Genomic DNA, 19,637 nt, shown 5'->3' with positions numbered 1-19,637 from the left:
AAGATATGAAAACATTAGATATTTAACAAAAACTGAAGCGTTGTCGTACTGTGAAGAGATTTGTGGCTGATTCAGAACAAAGATGGTTTGTACAGATAAAGGCAAAATGAGGAAGGTTTCTGTTTGACAAATTCATCGGATTAAGAGAGCAGCTGTTAAAATGCCTTTACAAAGCAGCAAACAGTTATTTGAAGCTGCTGGAGCCTCAAGGTGGAGGATCCTCCAGAGGCTTGCGGTGCATCAACCTACTATTGGGCCCCTAACCAGAGCTCACAAGTAGAAACGGTCGCAGTGGGCCCAGCCGTACATGAAGATTAATTTTCAAACAGACTTGTTCACTGATGACTGATGTGCAACCCTGGATGGTCCAGATGGACGCAGAACTGGATTGGTGGTGGATGGCCACCACATCCCAACACGGCTGTGACATCAGCAAGAGGTGGTGGAGTCATGCTGTGGGCCGAAATCATGGGGAGAGAGAGAGAGCTGGTCGGCCCCTTCAGAGTCTAGAATGCTGCTGCAGGTGTTCTGACTAAAACCAGGACGATAGAGCACATCACCCCAGTTTTAAAGTCCCTCCACTGGCTCCCTGTAGCTCAAATAATAGACTTTAAAATACTGCTAGTTTATAAATCACTTAACGGCTTAGCACCACGATGCATTAAAGATCTGCTGTTGTCATAGCAACCTTCCAGACCCCTCAGGTTCTGGTTTTGGTTCTGCTCTGCATCCCCAGAACCAGAACCAAATGAGGAGAAGTAGCATTCAGCTTCCATGCACCAGAAATCTGGAACAAACTTCCTGAAAACTGCAAAACAGCTGAAACACTGAGTTCCTTTTCATCTCGATTAAAAAATCCCACCTGTTTAGAATTTATTTGAAATGTAATCAATTACGAATTTAACGATGGCACTTGACTAAATGTAATGTTTTGATTGTTGATTCTATGTTGCATGACTTTGTGTTTTTATGTTTGTTATGATGTAAAGCACTTTGAAACGCCTTGCTTCTGAAATGTCCTATACAAATAAAATTTGATTGATTGATTGATTGATCATGGTTTCATTGTGTTTTAACAGGAATCAGTCGACATTTAAAAAACAACTGATCCTTCAGCAAAATTGATGCACCTACTCATTAATAATCAAATCTGATATTAATTATCTGTACGGGAGACATGTGGACACTCGTCTTGGTTATTTAATGAGCTCAGGCCTCAAATCTAAACTTTGAAGACAAGCAGGAACAAGATTTTAGACGTATAAGGACAAATATTCATGAAAACTGACAGATTTGCATAAAAAGAGAAGCCATGTCCTACTAAAGATCAAGCCCATCAGAGCTCTATTAATATCAGTGTATGTTTGACTGTGACCTACATGAACATGTGAAAAGGGGCGATTGAAGTATTTTTGAGACATGAATGCTGCTTTGTGGGTCACGTACAAGCTATAAAGAAAACTTTGTTCTGAATGGTTATAGCAAGCGCACATGTGAGCAGCTGTTGAGTCTCACTGATGCTGGTTTTTTTTATTTATTATTATTTCCTGCCATGACCCACAAACTTTTACATGCAAAAACTGGCCTGTGCACAAGCAGACAGATGTCAAATGCACCAAAATTAAGCTCCGGATTAAGTTGTCTCCCTGAGTGACGTCAGTTTAAATTAATATTGATGTTGCAGCACACGACCCCGACTGACCTCCATCTCCCTGTTTCTCCTGATGTGCTGCATATTTGTAATCAGATGCATGGAGGGAGCGGCAGGGGTCTAACACCGACTGCAACTTCACTGACATTTTGCTAACATGCCCTCTTTTTGCATGATAACGTCTTAATTAGGGAACTGCCACTTTGCAGAAATTTCCTCAACGTTCAGTTTTGTTTGTCGTTAACTCCATTACTAGCAAAAACGTCAATGTGTTTTAAAGGGATTTTATGTGGAAGACGACTAGAAAAGTGGTGCAAAGCGGTGAAATGAAAGGACAACAATGCATGGGTTTTGAAAAAAAATTATTTAAATTAACCACCACCTTTTGTTGCAACCACAGCTGTAAGAATGAAACTATTCCTTTGCCCTTGGCTCCTAACAGGTATTTCTTTTTACAGGTTTTCCTTTTAATTAGGTCAGTTTAGCAAATCTGAAAACATTTCCTTTTCCTCTCCTAATGAAAGCAACCTCAGCATAATGCTGCCATCAGCATGTATCATCTTAAAGATGGAGTGTTAAGAAGATGTCCCATTTTTTGTTTCACACCACAAACATTTTGCAAGCACTGCAAAAAACTCAAAGTCTTACCAAGTATTTGCAATAAGCCAAAACTAACATACAGGTAACTTTTACCAAGACATAGGAGCTTGCTTTAAGTCAATAATTTCTTAATATTGATGAAAAAAGTACTATTTCGATTGGCAGATTTTTAAACTTATAACAAGATATTTTCCCCATATTATAAATTAATTTATCTGGCAATAAAACTAGAAGTTTTTAATCAATATTAAGGAATTATTTTTTCTTAAAAACAAGCCTCTATAGCTTGCTAAAAAAGTTACATTTAAGTTAGTTTGTCTCATTTTAAGTGCAATAAGATATTTGCACTTAAACCAAAAATACTTGGTAAGATTTTGTGTTTTTGCAGTGTATCACTGAATTATGTGAAATTATCGCAAAATGAAAATGAAAAATGTCTACTCACGTACTGAATAACTGATCAAATTATTTAATATTTAAAAATGACATAATCAGACACACCAAAATATAAAGTTAAATGGAAATTTAGGTATTTTAAGGATGAAAATGACAATAATTCAAGTAGTAAAAAAATAACAAAATGAGGTGAAATAATTGTTTCCAAATGAGTTTCTTTCACTAAAAAAAACTTATGAAACTTTAACAAAAACTGCAGGCGTGTGTCTGTGTCTGGTGAACATTTGGTTAAAACATGTTTGATTTTCATTCAGTGGGCAGAAAATCCAGACATTTTACTCAAGTAAGAGTAGAAATACTTCATAATAAAATTACTCAATTAAAAGTAAAATGTAATTGAGAAAATCTCACTAGTTACTACCTCCAACCTCCTCTAACTTCACAAATAAGCACATTTGTTTTGGTCTTAAAACTCCCAATAAATATGTTAAAGTTTGTGGTTTCATTTCACATAAACCCTGAAGGTACAGTATATGACAATGTTTGCAGGCTGGATCTGTTATGCATTGAAAATATACCATATTATCCATTTATAATAGAAATCACAGCTGGAGGGAATCCATGCCTGTGTGAGAAACAGAGTTCAGCTGAAACTGGAAACAATCAGCCTGTCAAATTAAGAGGTATTTTTCTACAGGAAAGCTGAGCCTTAATGAAACCTTCGGGGCATTTTTGGAGTCTGAAAACAACACAGGTAGAGTCTGAAACAAGTCGGCGGCTGAAAACCAGTGACACCAGTTCTGAGGCTGATTGTGTCACTGGTTGTCAGGCACAGAAAAGGACGCAGCCTTGTTGTCAGATCGTTCTTCTGGTTAAGACAGTGGAGCGACTCGGATCCCTGTACAGGTAAGGACACGGCGCCTTGTTTCTTACATGTGCTTTATTTTATTTTATTACACCGTCTGTTTCTAATCTGAATGCACTTTCATCTTTTCAGCGTTTTTAATATAACATTATTCTGTGCAAAAATTAAGTTCTATTTCATTGTGAATGCTCACCTGGCTGCTTACTTTGGGATTTTGTTCTCCATTTTTTATTTTTTTTTGCTTTCCCGCAGGTTTCCATGAGCGAAGTTACTATGAATTTACACTTTAAACATCAACTATAACAATGCAATTTTGAAGTGGTTCTGAGAAGATGGTCTCATGTTACTTTTGTCTAGGTGGAATTTATCAAAATGCATAAAAGAGACAGGAGCGCATCAGGTAATATACTGTTTCTGGATTTGTAATGTAAATATTTTAAAGTGTGCTAGTCACCAAAACTTAAGTCTGAATGTTTGTATTAAGACCAAATACTTCTGTAACTTTTTAGCAAATCTTGCAGGTTTTTTCTGTTAACTTTAAATTAATGCATTGATTTGAATATTTTAAAGTTTACTAGTCACCAAGACTTAAGTCTGAATGTTGTCATTTGTATTTAGACCAATTTTTTTTGTTGTTGTCATTTTTCTTTTTAGCATTTTTAGTTTTTTTTGTTAGTTTTAAATTAACAATGTATTTTATTTTATTTTTAAATAACTAATAATTATTTTAATCTAATATTTACTGACAAGGTTTTTGTTTTTTTACTAAATTGAACACAGAATTTAATCACTAAATAGTTATTTCATAATGCAGGAGGTGCAGTGTTTTACAAATCAATCACAAATGCACAAGAAATCAGGTCTGGATACTTGCTTAAGTCTCCTCCTCAATGGCGTTTGAAATCAGAGGTGAGGAACTTTTCCCTCACTTTTATTGCAACTCTGCAGTTTTGAATTGTTTTCTTTAATGAAATGTCTTATTTGTTATTTCTCCTCCAGTGGAAGAGACGTTTCTTTGTGCTTTACAAAACCCCAGAGAACGACTATCAGCTCAGGTACTACAAAAGTGCAGAGGACCAGGTCAGCCCGCTGGGAGGCATAGATATGACACAGTACGTTCTCACATTTTCAGCATGTTGCATCCATCTGAGGCTAATTTGCTGCTTTTAAAATGCTTAAGGGAGGTTAAAATAACACTGTGTCTCTCTGATAGAATCTCACTGTTATATGAAAACCCTCAACATCACCAGAGATGGCAGTGGGTGCAGAAGAGTTTTAAATGCTCCCCATCATGTGTGGTGTTCCTCAAGGCAGGGAACCGGGACTACTTCCTTATTGGGGAGACCAGGTTAGAAAGTTCTGTTTTTGTTTGGATTTTTGGATTTTTACCCTTTTTGATTTTAATCCATGTTGCTGCATTAATAAAAATTAAGATTTTTACCAAATGTTTTTTTTTTTAAACTAAATTAATATTTAGTAAAAATGTTAATTGTTTACTAAATAAACACCTAGCAAAAATGTATTTTTTTTAAACTAATTGAACATCTAGTAAAAATGTTTATTATTTTTTACTAAATAAATATTTAGTAAAAAATTTATATATATATATAATTTTTTACTAAATTAGTATTTAGTTAAAAAAAATTTTTTTAACTAAATGAACATTTAGGGGGAAAAATCATTTTATTTACTAAATGAAAATTTAGGAAAACATTTCATTTTTAGTAACATTTCTTAATAAAATGTTTATTTTACTAAAATGATTTTTTTTTACGTGTATTCTATGCCCCAAATATACATTTGTTATGGTAAATTAAAACATAAAATTGTGATCATGCAACAAACTTAAAGCTTTAGTATATAACTTTTATGTAAAAAAAGAAAAAATCTTTTTGTTTTTTAAATATTTGTTAAAACTGTCACTATGTCATGACAGTATGAGTCAGAAAATAATTTACAACATGTTGAATCGTTTTGTGTGTGAATTTTAGTGCATTTCCATGAATCACTTCCTTACACATTATTCACCAATTACTATTTTTAGAGTCAAACCAGCCCAAAACAAATGATGGTGCTCCTTTCCCCTTTACACTAAGGCAATCATCTGATAATGGCTTTTCCACAAAATATATCCCTGCTAAGTGTTAGCGTTCCCTCCTTGGATTTGATTTTTGGAATTAGATTTGAAATTAAAATGTCACAGATGTGATTTGTTGAGTCTCAGAATTGCCTTTTGTCCCTTTTAGCTCGGAGGCGGAGGGCTGGTTCACTGACCTGTTTGAAGCCCTGAAAAATCGCCCTCATAAATTTCTCAAATCACAGGTGCATTAAGCTTTTACGACTTCTTCCATGTTTCTCATGTTTTCTGCTGCATTGAGAATAGTTTTATTTCCACCTCCATATACCATGTTGTTTATTTATTCATCTTTCTTGTCTAGGAAATCAGCAACGGGCAGCCAGTCATTGATGTAAGCATGTGGAGTTTATTTTATGTTACGTTCAAGAGCAGCTTTAATATTTTCTAAAATATATTTTATGATGATTAATATGAGGGACAGGGTTAATAACCTATGTTGTCATTTTTCTTGCAGGACCACTTGTATTTTAAACCTTGCAAATAATTTTTCAATATGAAAAACAATTCAAATAATTATTTTGTTGTAATAATTCCAATAAAATAATTATTTTATTATAATAGTAATAAAATAATTATTATAGTACAATATAATATGTTATAATAAAATATCTAATAAATATATATTTTTTAAATGTGTATTTAAAAAATATATTTTTGAATATGCTTTAAATATTTAAAAGTATTTCTGTTTTAAAAACTGAAATATTCATTAATTTTATTGGGATTTGATAGACCAACACCAAGTCAAATCTAGATTCAAAATGTACTTTAAGACACAATGCAGAATAAAATTATGTTGCACAAGCTCACATAAACACGTCAAGAAAGTCAGCACAGTTTAAAAATAGGCAAGTAGAATATAAAAGTAAATATAAAATCAGAAGCACAATGTAAAAAAAAAAAAAGTTTAATTATTGCACAACAGCAGCCGTTTCTGGTACATTTGTGCCAGAGTTTTTCCCAAGATGGTGAAAGTTACATAACCAATCCTGCTTTTAATAACTTTTTCACCTGTTTGCTGTGTCCCTTAGACTTCATGATGCTGCTTGTCCTGTTCGCAGAACAGCTGATTTATATTCAGATTACAGCAAATTAAATCTCAGGGAAACACATTATCATTTGTAGTTGTAACAAAATGTGAAAAGGGTTTCGGGATATGAATACTGTAGTGAAGCCATATAATTCAGGTACTTGACAAAAGACTTTTGTTCTCCTTAAATAACACTTCCTTGGCCAGAAACTGCGGTTTCGTTTTATTTCCTTTTCAGTTCTCAAACTCACAATTCTGGGTTTTTTGTCCCGTGTAAATAAAAAAAGGAAACTCCCCAAATTGTTGTTCCATGAAGTAGTGTCATTTCCTCATCAGATTGTAAATAAAAATACTTTGCTTTTCCTGTTCTATCAGATAATTTCAAACCCTCTTCACCGGAGAAAGTTTTCTGCCCCAGAGCTAAAGGTTAGTCGAGATGTAATAAAAACATTTTAACTGTGTCCTGTTAATTCATCAGGACTGTAAAATTCATCTTATGTAACTTTTTGGTAAATAATTTCACTAAAAGTGTTTTTAACCAGGAGCTCGGTTCAAGTAGATGTTTATATCTTCCAACAAAGACTAAACTATTTAGTCTGTTTAGTCCGCTTTAATCAAATTCAGGTTCGTTTGTATAGAAAGTCCGGTTCGTTTGGGGAGGTGAAAATGCGTCATCAAATACTGATGGGAGCCAAAAAAGCGAACTCCGGTCCGTCTAAAAACCCAAGTCTCGGTTTGGTTGAAGTGAACTCGGACTAAAAAGCAAAGCATTCTGGGTAAATACAACCAAAACAAAGCCGCGATTTTAACGTTAGCAGCAGAAATCGCTTGTAGTCTTTTGAGAAAGACAAAAAGATAAATCCTACAGCTGCTAAAATCTGACACCACTTCATTTTCGTTTACATTTTGTGAAGAAGAAAGTTGCGCTCATGTCTTCTTCTGTGGTTTTCGCGTCGTTTCATTCAGTGGTTCTTGGTACAGCGCCCCCAGAGGGGAGTGGGGGGAACAGGTTGATCATAAGTTTAGTCAGTTTGACACAGTGCAGTGTTAAAGTGAACTGCAGCAGCTGAAATTGTTTAAAATGTAACAATTAACTGGACTGAATTTCCCAGATGTGAGAAAAACCCAAAGACTTCCTGCACATGTTGATATTTCTATGAAAACGACGATAACACACTTTCCTCCACATGCTCATCACAAGATTGTAGAAAAAAATGCTTTAGGTTTAGAGTTTAAATCTGGTTAAAATCTGAAACTATTAAAAGTGTGACAAACCTGGTTCTCTTGAAAGACATGCAGTTCAGACAAGTGATTTCAAAGTAATATAATAGACAATTACTTGCTGGCTTGCAGGTGCCTTTCCTTGCAAAGAAAGAAGAAGATCAGAATGATGCCAACGAAATCTCGTTGCCATCCGTGAGTATACCTTTACTTTTCTACCCATCTTCCAGGGTCATGCTAGTGTGTTTTATGATCGGAAAGCAATCATTTTTACATTGACTTGTGCCAACATAACTCACTGCCACCAGCATAAAAAGTATATAAATATTAGGCACATTACATAACACTATTATGTTTGTTTTCCAGTCATCAGTGAAGGTTAGGTCCTTTTCGGACCCTTCCTCCAATGCTGCAGACGGGAACACTGAGGAACTGGTACGTATCTGCAGCTTGTGCACAATGCTACATTTAGTTTGGGAAGCCTATCAACACCAAGTCATGCTGCTTTACGATTGTTTCTCAGGAGGAAGATAATTCCAGGAGACCAACCTCTGAGCCTGTAAATCAAGACTATGACTATCCCAAGTCACGCCAAAAGGTAGCCTGCTATGTTGATTATTAATTTTTTTATAACTTAAAATGTTTGTCTTTTATTTAAAAAGTCAACAAAAAGGCTATTTAATGTTCCAATTAGAAGTTTTGGGACTTTTTTTTGTCAATAACTATTAAAAATACAGACTCAAATCTACACATACAGTACCATGTTACAGTTGGTTAGAAAGAATACTCTTTAGAGTTGGAATAGCTTCATCTTTGTCTCATCTGATCATATTTTATTTCCATGAAGAAAACTGGCTCGTCTCTGTGGACAGATGCAAATTTTAAATGAGTTTTAAGGTTTAGATTTCGCTCAGTCTCAGTCATTAAAGGGTTAATAGACGATGTGTTTTTGCAGTGTATGCAAAATGTTTGTGGGGTGAAACTAAAATTGCACATTTTCTTAACACACCATCCCTAAGATGATATGTTGATGGCAGCTTCTTACTTTTACTTGAGTAAAATATGTTGAAGTACTGCCACTCATACTCTGCCTAAATATGACTGAGCACTCCACCAAATGTGACATTTCTACCCAGTTTACGTAAACCTGGAACAGCACATGTATAACCAAACTGTGAGTTATACTGAAGTTCTGCTTGTATATTTCCTTGTTTTCCATTGTGGCGTTGAAAAGAGAGCCAGTGTGCGGGCAGGCAGCATGGAGTCACTGTGAGTTCTGGTTAACGCTCCCATTTTTACAGAATAAACTAAATTCAGAAGCTAACATTTTAAACCTGCGTCCCTTCTAGGTATGAATCAATGACAGAATTTAAAAACATCCTGAACGCATCTGAGCCAAAGTAAGTTTTCTGACGATTTTCTTTTCTTTTTTTTTTTGTTGCTATGATTATTCTTTGTTTTGTGTTTTGTTTTATATACATACAGTACATAGATATATTGTGTGTGACATTTTAGCGATGGTGAAGTTGAAGCGATTGGCAACAGCACCCTGATGAGGTCCATCACTGACATCTACGTCAAATACAAGGCGGAGAATTCTCCACCTCTGATATTAAATGAGGCATCTGCTGAAAATGGGTATGTCCACTGTTTGTTATTTTCATGCTAGTCAAAGTGCTACATGCTAACAACCTGCAGCTCAGTCAACAAAGGGATTATTGCATGGTTGCCAGATAACAACACCACCACCTACTTTAACACCACACAAGTGTTGGCATTCATTGAGGAATCTTGAAAAGGCAGAACTTGTTTAGCAAGTTATGAATCATCATTTCACATCATGACCTCGTCGGTTTTACCGTAACTCACTGCGCTGCTGATCATTTTTACAGATTAACTAGGTGATCTTTGAACTCTTGTGATTGTAAGCCTAATCTCGATTACATGTATGCTTTAACACCAGTTCTGCACTGGACTGATCATTCTCACCACTTACGGTACTTTGAAGTGCTACATAAAGATGTAAAGATGATATAGGCCAACACAAAGCAGTACATATTTGTGAAATTTTAAAGAAAGAAGAACATATACAACTCTAAAAAGTGCTACATTAGCAAATACAGAAGAGGATTAAGGTTACTGGAAAAAAAAATTGACTTTAATGTTGCGAGATCAAAAGTCACAATTCTAAAAAAAAAGAGTGACTTTTAACTTAGAATTCTTACTTTAATCTTCTGACATCAGAAGTCAGGATTTTGAGAAAAAAAATCTGAATTCTGAGGAAAGGAGTCAGAATTCTGACCTTAATCTCGGAAATCTGAGAATTCAGACGATAAAAGTCAGAATTATGAGATTAAAGTCAGAATTTAGAGAAAAAAATTAAGAATTCAAACTTGTTTCTTATCATTCTTACTTTAATCTCCTTAGAAAAAAAAAAATCTAAATTCTGATTAGAAAAAGTCAGAATTCTGAATTTAATCTCAGAATTCTGAGAACTCAGAAGATCAAAGTCAACATTTTGTGATTAAAGTTAGAATTCTGAGGGAAAATAAAAAGTAAAAATTCTGAGAATTTTTCTTTCTGCAGCCCCAAACCTCTGCCATAGACACCACTTTGCAAAGGTTCCCCAGTTATTAAATATCCCAACTTAATGTCTGGATAAATCCAGCTGTTCTGTATATTTTTTTGATTGTTTGAGAACCTAAGTGAACAAACAGCATCTTAGACACCCAGGATCAAACTAGACATGTCAGGACAGCGTGGAAAAGTTTAAAGCAGGATTAGGTCATAAAACTTTATCTTGAGGTGTGAAAATGGAATCAGTGTAGCGCCGCTGAAAACCTACAGTAGCTTTGGTGCAGAGATCCACATCTAAAATAGAAAAATCTGTTGATACAAATACTGAGAAGACAAGAAGACTCTATTCATAGACAGTCAAGAAAAGTCCTATTTATAGTTTGTCATATTTTGTATACAGAGGAGGTTGGGCTTTTTGGCCTACATGCAAAACGCTGTGAGAGACGGAAAGCCTCACCCTGAACACGTCATGAAGCACGACGCAAAAATCAAGCAGAAGCAAACTGCAGCGATGCTTTGCTGCAGCAAAGTCCAACTCAAAATCTGATGACTCATCTTCACAGAGGCAGATTGCATTTGAGCTATTTTGCAAAAAGACATAATTTTCTGTCTCTAGATGTAAAAATGCATCTCCAACGCAAAGCATTGACTCAGAGGAGCCATTGATAAAAAAAAATTATGGTTTTAATTTGGAAAAAAGTTGAAAATCGTGCATAATTTCCTTCCTCTTTGCAATGATTCAACACAATCCAAAGAGCCAGGTAGTTTTTTTTTTATTTTTAGACAAAATTATTAAAAGTCAGTTGTTTTCAAGTTTACCTCCATTTTGTTTTCTCTCTTTAAAGCACATGTGTCAAACTCAAGACCCGTGGGCCATAGCTTTGTATGTGGCCCACTAGATTCTAGTCTAAACACTAAATCTGTTTAAATATTATGTTTTCAATCAAATTAATTAAGTTTTTATCTGTTACTGCCAAATTATATCAACCAGTCCCTCCAGTTTCTTGAAAATTATTGTGGCAATACACACAAAATCAACAAATCCCACAAAATCAAAAATGTGTTAAAATTATTATCACATTTTTTGTCATAATAATTGAAAGTTTATTGCAGATTTTTCTCAAAAATTGTCAAAAACTTTATTACTTGTACTAAACAGCTGCCTCTGATATCAGATTATAGTTTATGATCTGTTTTATTACTTTATTAGAGCAAGTAATAAAAAGTTACATTTACCGTCATAAATAAGCGCAAATATTTCCAAATTAGTACCACAAACACTTTGATTTTTAATGCAAAAAATCACAAAAAGAATCACAAAATCCTAGAGGAACTGAAAAGATGCCCATTATTATTATTTATTGATATTTTAACAGTTTGTGAACAGGTTTTATCAAATCAATACAACCGGCCCTATAAGAGGATTTATGATTTTGATTTGGCCCAAAGTTTGACACCCCTGATTTAAGGCAATTCTCCACAACAACAAAGCACAGATGAGTTGTTGGAGCATCTCTTCAATAGATTTACAGTAAAGGTTAAAGTTAAGCCCGCTCTCAGTTTAAGCCACCTAGAAAATCAGCAAAGTGTGACACACCTTTTCTTTACCAAAAACTTCCTGGACTTGTCGACATAAATCAGTCTGTTTTGATCCGATCTCCCAACCCGTCACAGAAACAAACGTTCCCAAATGCTGTCATCACCACGTCTGCCTGTCTGTTTGCAGAAATACATTAAGACTTTTGTTCCTAATCTAATCTCAGCAGATTAAATGTTTTTTTTTGCCGTTTTTGATGTAAATGTGATCGGATTATCGAATATTTTTACACTTTGACCAATGTGTGGCGTGCCGGAAGTGGTCTGCCATGGAAGAAGGGTCCTGAATGCTACATTTGTTTAAATAGGGTCGAAGAGGCATGTCTTCTTCTGTTAAGACCTGCCTCTTAACAGAAGAAGCAGGTCTGTTAAGTCTGTTGACAACTTTAAAGTTCTTCTAGTTAAAAATGTTGAACTCTGCTCTGCACTGGGACTCAAAGGGCTGCAGAAATCCTCAACCCTGAGGAATCCAGTCCTGCAGGTTTATGCACAGGTCTTCCAGTTTGGAAACAAACGTTTTCTTAAATTGTTTGCACACACTTCTATAAGAACTACTTTGTCAAACTAGTTTTCAGTCAGATGGACAGCAGGCTTTCAGCTGACCTTTGACCTTCATGTTTAGAAGGCCGTGTAAATCAGCGTACCGCAGACACCCAGCAGCTCTTTATTCTTCTTTTACTCTGTTATCATCTGCTGCTGTTTGCTTCACCAAAATTTCCTCTGATATCAAACTGTGTAATAAATCTTTGTGATTTTCAGCCCACTGTGGTAAACTGCTAATTTGCCTGACTATAAAAATAGATAAATAAAAAATACTAATGCCCTCTCTCTTGTGTTTGGCATTGCCTGTTCATTAAAATGCACCAGTGCCTTGTTGGCAGCAGTTTGCACGTTATTTTTTTGCCTCCATGCTGTTCCTATGAACTATTAAAAAATCTTCTTCATCCTTGTTTCGCCATTTGTCATGCACTGAGCGACCAAACCAACCATTCATCACTGATTCCTTCGTTTTTCCTTTTAATTTTTCTTGTATTGTCTTTTACCTTGGCTGCACAGTTGGTAGCCCTGCAACAAGAAGGTCATTGGTTTGAATCCCACCCTGAAGACTTTCTGCATGTAACAACTGCAAAAACAGAAAATTTTACCAAGTAATTTTTGTCTAGTTTCTAGTGCAAATATCTTAGCACACTTGAAGGAACACAAAACTAATTTAAAAGTAACTTTGTTGTAAGATATACACACTTGTTTTAAGTAAATAATTCCTTAATGTTGATGAAAAAGTACTAGTTCTATTGGCAGGTGAATTAACTTATAATGTGGGAAAAATGTCTTACATAAGTGAAATAATCAACCAAATGAACTAGTACTTTCTCATCTATATTAAGGAATTATTACAAGATATATAGTTCATATAGTTATATATATAGTATAGAAACTGAAAATGGTGGCATTGTATTTTCCAGAGAAGACAAACGTCAGTCTTCAGATTTCAGCACCAGCTCCAGTAGCGCCGTTTCACCTGTTGATGTATTGGAGACGAATTCGGAAAGACGAGGCTCCACTCGGAGGTGAGATTTACAAAATCTTTACGTAGAATCTCATTTCAATCTAGAATTTAACAAAATGGATTTAGGTCATGTTGTGTTCAACTTAATTAGGATAAGGGAGCTCTTTCTGCAAGCAGAAATATTTGGGAACGCCCATTTTGGCACCAGAGTCCAAGAACCTCTGGTGTAGCTTCACAATTGTTGCTGAAAACAAATACCAGAGGGTTTCATGACATTTTCGGTGATTCATTTAGATAAACTTTGCCAACAAAAATGGCTGGCATGTTGCTGGGCCGGTGGGAATGGTTTCTAGAACATGGTACGTTGCACAACTGTTGTATCAAGCAGTAAGAAACTGTCATTAAGTTATGCAAAAAACTTACAAGCATGCAGACTGCAGCTAAAAACCAGATCTTTCTGTCCTTTTGTGCTTCTACACAGGATGTTTTTATTTAACTCTTTACTAATAAATAGTTTCTTTACTGGATTTTGTAGGAATTTTACATAAGAGGCCAAAACAATTTACTCTACAGTTGAGAGTTAGGAGGAACTTCAAGTTTCTGGTAAACTTGAAATAAGACAAAATTAACTAATATACCTTGTTTTATGTCAGTAATTCATTAATATTTATGAAAAAGTTCTAGTTCCATTGGCAGATTATTTAACTTATTGAAATGGAAAAAATAAGTGAATTTATTTGCCAATGGAGCAAGAACTTCATCAATATTAAGGAATTATTGACTTCAAAAAAGCTTCTATTAATATTTCTTATTTCAAGTGAAACTAGTGATTTTCAAGTGATTATGTTTTTATACATAAAAAACATAATCTTAATCTTACATAAGTTTTTCCCCTTATATAAAATCAAATGCAAACTTTTTCCGTTAGAAGTCATGCAGTTAAAAAGTCCTGTTTAAGATTTAACTTAATTTGAAGGTGTTGCAGGCTGCAAAAGATCTGAGGCTTGTCTTCCCGCAAGTTGACGAAAATACAGCCAGGGCTGCATCAGACTGGTTTAGATAAAAGCATTTTCATGTAATTGAAATTTGTCCCCAAAAAACAGTTTCCATCTGAGATGTGAGTGCCACACACTGACGTTTGTGGTTGTAATGTGACAAAATTTGTAAAAACGTTACTTGCAAAAATACTTTTCCAAGGCACGACATGACACCAGCATATTTTCAGGTGACTTTAAATGCAGAACAAGACAAAGATGTGACCTAATGATGTGTACTGAAAACAGTTTTTTTAGTAATATTCTGTTTTCCAATGTCAAATTTGAAAAAATCCAGTTTCATTTCTTCTGTTTTTTCCTTTCAAGCCTTGACAGCTTCATGCCAGACATGAGGGAGTTTATGGTGAATCTGCTTGGTTTGAAGAAAGATCTCACACTCACAGAGGTGGAAGGAAAGCCGAGGTTTGTCAATACTCTGAAACACCACAGATCGAAAAGTTACTCATGTTGAGATACACTGTGTACGTACACTGTAAAACATTTGAGCCGCATTTAGTTAGGTCTACTGTCTTCAACTCTTTAAGTCAGATAAATTTTGCGAGTTTTAGGTTTTGAACCTAAATGTGAGTTTGTGAAAGATAAACTTACAGCAGTAAGTTGTGTTAACTTTTTATTAATTTTGTCAAACCTCCAAGAGTTGAATAAACTGGAGTTTTTAGGTTAACACTAAAAAAACAAAACAACAATTTCCCAGAATGCTTAGAGGCATGTTTTTGTATCATCAGCTGGAAGTGCATTACATTCATCTGACTCCTGTGTTAATTAAGGCAAATGTTTATTTTAATGTCCCATTCATGCTAAATATTTTTGAACAGAATTTATTATCATGTTTAATAAAATTCATTATCAGATCATAAATCTTGTTCATGCAATTTGAAACAAGAATTTAAAATATTCTAAAGAAAAATAATCAGTTATTTTAACTTGATCTTGTGAGAGAACTGTGTAGCTCTTTAACAAGGTGAGGACAGTTTTTTTTCTAGCACATTGTGAAATAATTATTTGGTTTAAATTGCAGCGTTACGTTAAAACTCACAATTCAAGATTAATGAACTTAAAAAACAATGTTTAGACAATTTGTCTTTTGTTAAATCAACATTTCTGAGTTAAAACCAAAATAATTTTCTTATTGACTTAAGTTGCATTTTCAAGACAACAAGTGGACTTTCATTTCCAAGTTAAATCACCTTCAAATGTTTTACAGTGTATGAAAAGAAAATGTATTCTAACGTTGCAAAAAATGTTTCTACATGAAAACATCAACCTCAAAGATTTTTGTAGACTCAGTGCAGGCTTTCCTTGAGCCACAAATATCACATATTGCCATTGTTTGAGAACACAGAGCAAACAAGGCAAAGCTAGACACAGTGCTGTGTGTCCTTAATTGTTCTTTTAGCTGCAGAAAAAAACCTCCTGCAGTTCAATCAGGCTTAACGTTGAACTGGGTGAGATTTCTGCTCATTGCATTCAGACGTATTGTGTGAGAGCTTGTTTTCATGCTGGGATTAACAATGATTGCTTTACCTTCATGAAAACATGTCGCACTATTTATAATGTAAAAAATAAGAAAGTAAACGTGACGCTTATGTTAAAAACCCCATAGCATTTTTTATTACAACCCAATCAGCCTTAAAAGTATTAATGTTTTGTCTTAAGATTTAAATGTGAAGCAAAAATCATGATGATGTGTCAAACTCAAGGCCCCTGGGCCAAATCCGGCCCGCCATAGCTTTTAATGTGGCCCTCCAGACTCTAGACTAAACACTAATTGTGCTTAAATATTATGTTTTCAATCAAATTAATTCAGTTTTTCTGTCTCCTGACTAATTATATTAATCAGTCCCACCAGTTTCCTGAGAATTATTGGGAAAATTCACACAAAATCAACAAATCCCTGCACTTTTTGCCCTAATAATTGGGAGTTTATTGCAGATTTTTCTCTGACAATTTTGTACAATACTGTACATTAAAAATTTACATTACTGCAATGTACAAGTAATGTACATTACTTGTACATTACTGGTACAAGTAAGGCTGCCCCAGCCTTACTTGATGTCAGATTATAGTCCATGATCTATAAAGCGAGTAATAAAAAGTTGCATTTACCGTCGTAAATAAGCGCAAATATTGCAAATATTTCCAAATTAGTACCACAAACACTTTAATTTTTATTGCAAAAAATCAAAAAGAATCACAAAATCCTGGAGGGACTGAAAAGATGTTCAATAATAATATTTAATTTTAAGAATTCATTGATATTTTAACAGTCTGAACAGGTTTTATCAATACATTCGGCACATTTTGATTTATCAGAAAGCATTAAATTAACTGTAAATCAGCATCTGTTTGTTTATGTATGTGCCAGTGTGTCTGGCTGGACTGGACAGCCGCAGTCCGTCTGCCTCTTCCACAAGGGAGACCGAGTGGTGGCGATAAATGACCTCCAAACCGACAGCGTGGAGGACTTCTACATGTTTATCAGCAAGTCGATGAAGGATGAGGTAAAGTCACTGCTCGCAACAGATACACTAACTATGTTATCGGGATTTGCATGCATCATTCACGCCTCTGAATCTGACTTCAGGTGAAAGTGACCGTCCAGCGTCAGCGTGGATGCCAGCCTCTGCATTGGTCAAACTCTCCCTGCAGTGACTGAGGCACAGACTGATCACTGCGGACAACTTCAATGAGTTAAAATGAAGGATCTCATATGTCAAACTCAAGGCCCGGGGGCCAAATCCAGCCCGCCACAGCTTTTTATGTGGCCCTCTAGACTCTAAAATGGCACATAATAGAACCGTGAATATAACAGTGGGCTTAAATATTATTTTATCAATCAATTCAAAGCAATTTTTATCTATTTACTGTCAAATTGCATCAATGAGTCCCTCCAGTTTTTTGTGAATTATCATTGAAATTCACACAAATGATCAAAAAATCCCTGCATTTTCTCGCATTAAAGGGTAATTGTGAGTTTATTGCAGATTTTTCACAGAAGTGGTGAAAAACATTGGATCTAAGTGACGGTTTACTCCCACCTGTAGGTGGCAGTATTTTTTGCTTCTACTAAACAGCTGCATGATCCTTACCTCGACATGTCGAGTTATAATCCATAATAATACGGCGAGTAGTAAAAAGTCGCATTTGGCATCATAAATAAGCGCAAATATTTCTAAATTACTACAAAAACAATTGCAACATCCTGGAGGGACTAAAAAGATGTTGACTACTATTTAATCTTAAGAATTTATTTATAGTTTAACGGGTTTCATCAATACATTCAGGCAGAACTGGCCCTTTAAGAACATTCATGATCTTGGAAAATGAGTTTGACACCCCTGTATATGTTGTATATAAACAGATCAGCATGTTTTTTGTTCTATTTCCTTTCTGTTGCAGTTTATGTCTGTTTATGTCTTCAACAAGTAAAAGTCATACAGAAATATACTTCTTGTTAATATCAGTTTCTTTAAGCAAGCTCCGGAGTAACAGGCGAACTTACATTACGTTATCCATGCTTTCTTTGTTTGACGTCACAATAGATATAAACAATAAGAAGGAAAAATCTCTTGTCAATATGGAAAGTCCCATTGTTTTCTGCTTATTGTGGCTGCCAGTCAGAATTGCTTGTGCAGTGAAACCACAGATAGGATTTCCTCATTTTTAATTTCAACTAAAAGGGAATCCCAGTATATGATAAGATTTGCATGCATTATGTTGCTCTTCATAATGCATGCATTACTCTTCTCCCCGGCGTTGAGACATCTTTCTAAGGAATCACCCAGTGAATACCCTGTTCCCAGAAGCACAGACAGAACGGTTTGCTAACCAACAAGATGTTATACGTATCTTCTTGTTGATAAGTATAACAAAAAGAAAGGTTGACACACTTTTGATTTTAAGTGTGACATTGTTCTGTTTTTCATAGATACACCCTCTCAGCAATTAGCAGTGACGTAAAGTGAAAAGGGCAGAAAGAGAACAGTATTACATGTCTTATAACACTTAGGGGTCGGTAATATGAAGATAAAATCATGTCATGTCTTACAGTTATCTTCCACGGTTTTTTCAAAACACACAAAACAAAAAAAATAATCACTTAGGCACTTTTTCCAAGATCTAACTGAATTGTGGGAACTTAGCTTTTTGCATTTCGTCTAGCATTGAGTTGGATAGTAACTAGTTACATTTACTTGAGTAATTAAAAAAAAAAAGTACTTTTAGGACTATATTTACCAGGCTGTACTTTTTACTTTTACCTGAGTACTTGTATTATGAAGTATTTCTACTCTTACTAGAGTAAAGTTTCTGGATTTTCTACCCACTGAATGAACAAACATGCTTTAACCAAAAACAGACCTGCGGTTTTTGTTATAGTTTTGTACGTTTTTTATTGAAAGAAACTGATTTGGAAAAATTTTCTTTTGGCCAATTTTGTTATTTGTTACCCATATGAATTACTGTGAAATATATATACTGCTCAAAAAAATAAAGGGAACACTTTAAGTGTTAAACACCTGTTTAAGTGTTCCCTTTATTTTTTTGAGCAGTGTATATATATATGCTGTTATATATAAATGCTTTCTATCGAATAAATTCTTTGCAACGGGTGTTGGCAATTTTATTTGTCCTGGGAAGATGAATGTGTAATTTTTGTGTAAAATGATTATGAACAAAATTAATTAATAAGCATTTCTGTTTATTAAATTGTCTTTTTATTTCCCATATAAAAATTGTTAAAGTATTCATGTTTGGAGACTTCCAGAGGCATTGCAGAGTAGTTAGGGGGCATTGGGTATTCAAATTAGAATCGCTGGTCGTTAATCAATGCCACACTTAATTGCACTTGACTCACACTAGAGGATTTTCCACTACAAAGCCAAATTCATGCCTTTATCAGTTACGACAAGTCATTCAGGTCCGGAAGCAGCAAAGTGGATTAGGACCATCACAATGCTAGTACTATGTTTGTCAAGTTTCAAGCCTAAAACCACTGCTGAGT

The 19,637-nt window shown here is 34.8% G+C and overlaps 1 protein-coding gene across 2 annotated transcripts; it reads left to right on the top strand.

Moving 5' to 3' along the window:
* Window positions 1-3,461: 3,461 nt before the first annotated feature.
* LOC114152152 (pleckstrin homology domain-containing family S member 1) lies at window positions 3,462-19,046 on the top strand. 2 transcript variants are annotated; one of them, XM_028029937.1, is made up of 18 exons: window positions 3,462-3,553; window positions 3,870-3,912; window positions 4,327-4,421; window positions 4,512-4,624; window positions 4,726-4,860; window positions 5,759-5,834; window positions 5,951-5,980; window positions 7,055-7,105; window positions 8,033-8,095; window positions 8,267-8,335; window positions 8,424-8,498; window positions 9,135-9,169; window positions 9,250-9,300; window positions 9,416-9,538; window positions 13,537-13,641; window positions 14,942-15,037; window positions 17,001-17,136; window positions 17,220-19,046. In XM_028029937.1, exons 2-18 carry the CDS (start codon window positions 3,885-3,887, stop codon window positions 17,289-17,291), a joined length of 1,353 nt encoding a protein of 450 aa, XP_027885738.1. In that variant the 5' UTR covers window positions 3,462-3,553; window positions 3,870-3,884; the 3' UTR covers window positions 17,292-19,046. The 2 variants fall into 2 exon arrangements, with proteins under 2 accessions (XP_027885738.1, XP_027885740.1); XM_028029939.1 differs by lacking the exon at window positions 7,055-7,105.
* Window positions 19,047-19,637: the final 591 nt, after the last annotated feature.

This window comes from Xiphophorus couchianus, chromosome 10 (assembly GCF_001444195.1).
Source record: "Xiphophorus couchianus chromosome 10, X_couchianus-1.0, whole genome shotgun sequence".
Lineage (NCBI taxonomy): Eukaryota > Metazoa > Chordata > Actinopteri > Cyprinodontiformes > Poeciliidae > Xiphophorus > Xiphophorus couchianus.
This window is presented reverse-complemented; position numbering and strand designations above follow the sequence as displayed.